This window comes from Jatropha curcas, chromosome 2, assembly GCF_041381405.1.
Source record: "Jatropha curcas cultivar XTBG-Jc1 chromosome 2, XTBG_Jcur_1.0, whole genome shotgun sequence".
Classification (NCBI taxonomy): Eukaryota; Viridiplantae; Streptophyta; class Magnoliopsida; order Malpighiales; family Euphorbiaceae; genus Jatropha; species Jatropha curcas.
In genome coordinates, this window is record NC_143152.1 from 27,541,803 (window position 1) to 27,544,398 (window position 2,596).

Sequence of the window (2,596 nt, forward strand, 5' to 3'; positions counted from 1 at the left end):
CAAAAGCTCCATCATGCTTCTCTTTCTTTTACCTCTTTTAATTTTTTGCCTCATTTGATTAAAAATATTATATTATTGGAGTCTATGGGGACTACATATTTGCGATATAAATAAAAGAAAAAAAAAAAAGTGGACTTAACACAATTATAATTTTCAAATACAAATCAAAATCCAATAAGGGCAGTCTAATCCCTAAAAGGCAATATATGGGGAAGGGAATTGAAGCCGTCTCCATCTTAGCCACCAGCCTAAGGCGGTTGGCAAGACAATTTTATATATAAATCTATATTTATTTACATGGAGAGATGAGAGTTGTATTTAAATAAAACAAAAGATTACAGATTGCCTATACACGACTAAATCAAATAACCAAAATTATTTATATACTAAGTCGCAGTGACAGAGTCCACTTATGTTTTCTTGCAACATGAAATTGTTGGCTAAGTCCAAAGGATCTAAGCCTATTCTGACTTTCACCATCTATAAATATCGACCCCAACTGAGCCCAAAATAAAGCAAAAGGAAAACAAAAAACCTCTATTTAGTTTCTACATCAGTAGCTCATATACTGCATATAGCTGTTAAGAAATGGCCTGGCGAAACATTTTCTCTATTTATGCAGTCTTGCTGATATTGCATGCTTTTGCTACTATTGCTTCTTCGCAATCGTTGTCTCCATATTATTATGATAAAGTGTGCCCTGAAGCTTTACCCACTATTAAACGACTCATTGAGGCTGCCGTTTACAAAGAACGTCGCATGGGTGCTTCTTTATTACGTCTCCATTTTCATGACTGTTTCGTTAATGTACTCTATAAATACTTTTTTCCCAATTATTCTCATTTTTTTAATTTGATTTTATTACATTAACATATTAATAAATGGTTTCTGATTAATATAGGGCTGTGATGCGTCAGTTCTTTTGGATCCTTCACCTACAATTGATAGTGAAAAGAATGCAGTTGCTAATGTAAATTCTGCTAGAGGATTCGAGGTTATTGATCAAATTAAGCTGGAAGTAGATAAAGTATGCGGTCGCCCTGTGGTCTCCTGCGCTGATATTTTAGCTGTAGCAGCTCGCGATTCTGTAGTTGCGGTACTTTCTTTAATTTCTGATCATACCTCTCTAAAGGTTGTCAATATAATCAATGGCTTTTGCTGACATATACACAATGGAAATGTGCAGCTAGGAGGACCAACATGGACAGTGCAGCTTGGGAGAAGAGACTCAACTACAGCAAGCAGAACAAAAGCTAACAGAGACATACCATCACCCTTCATGGACCTTCCTGCACTTATTACTAACTTCAAAAACCAAGGTCTTAACAAGAAAGACCTTGTTTCTCTCTCCGGCGGCCATACTATAGGATTTGCACGGTGCATTGTTTTCCGAAACCGAATTTACAACGAAGCTAATACTATTGACCCCAAATTCGCAAGACAGCGCAGATTAACATGCCCACGCGTTGATGGAAATACAAATCTTGCACCGCTAGATTCATCGCCTGCACGTTTTGACACTGCGTATTTCACTGACTTGATAAATAAGAGAGGCCTTCTTCATTCCGATCAGCAGCTATTTGTGGGCGGCTCAACTGATGGATTAGTAAAGACCTATAGCTCAAATGCTGAGATTTTCTCTGCAGATTTTGCTAATTCTATGGTTAAGATGGGAAATATAAAGCCATTGACTGGAAAACAAGGCCAAATTCGTTGCAATTGCAGGAAGGTGAATTAGATATTTGGGATTATGAATATATTATTTTTAAATTATGGCTTCAATTTATTTCGTAAGAAATAAAAATTTGATTGTTAATTAAGAAAGCATGCATGCATGGAAATATGCGTGGTGCAGATTGTCTATTGAAATTTGTTAAAAGGCCGAATATATAAATAAAATTACTTTTGTATTTTGCGAAAGAATTTGAGCAATTTACATAAAAGTTGTGAAATAAAAATATTTACCTTAATTGTGTTGCCTTCAAAATATTTACAAACATGGTGTAAATTTAATTTTTCAAAATCAATTATTACACTTTGAATGAAAGAAATACGTTAATAGAAATCATCTATTTAATTTATTTTACTTAGAGGCTATTTTCACTGTTGTATGGTGTCAGTTAAATTTTCTCTCTCTTTAAAATGTTATACTTCCGATGTAACAAGATAATGAAAAGAAAATAAATATTTCGTGCATGAAAATTTATAAAATTAATTAACTCATTCTCCTATTTTTGTATATTTGGCATTATTCTCTAAAATTTAATTGTATCAAATCAAATTATTCTTCCATGTGATTTAGTGATTTTTATCGTTAAATTCATAGTAATAAAATACCCTTCTAATAAAATAAAAATTAAAGTCGCTATCCCTCTTCTTTTCTTTCATCTATCCAAATCTCTATTCAGCAAATATATATGCTAAAAAAATAAATAAATACATTGAAATCGTTAAAGTTGTTGTATCTCACTTTGCAAGAGAATGGCTCTCTCTCCATCCATTAATGGAAAATGGTACCCTTAATGGCAATTATCTCTCCGTTTCTTGTGTCATTGAAATTTTCTCCCTCCTAAAATGTTACATTTGACAATATAAT

The 2,596-nt window shown here is 33.1% G+C and overlaps 1 protein-coding gene across 1 annotated transcript; it reads left to right on the top strand.

Moving 5' to 3' along the window:
* Positions 1-533: 533 nt before the first annotated feature.
* LOC149498522 (peroxidase RIP1-like) lies at positions 534-1,910 on the top strand. The gene is made up of 3 exons (XM_089717951.1): positions 534-807; positions 902-1,096; positions 1,187-1,910. Exons 1-3 carry the CDS (start codon positions 589-591, stop codon positions 1,736-1,738), a joined length of 966 nt encoding a protein of 321 aa, XP_089574077.1. The 5' UTR covers positions 534-588; the 3' UTR covers positions 1,739-1,910.
* Positions 1,911-2,596: the final 686 nt, after the last annotated feature.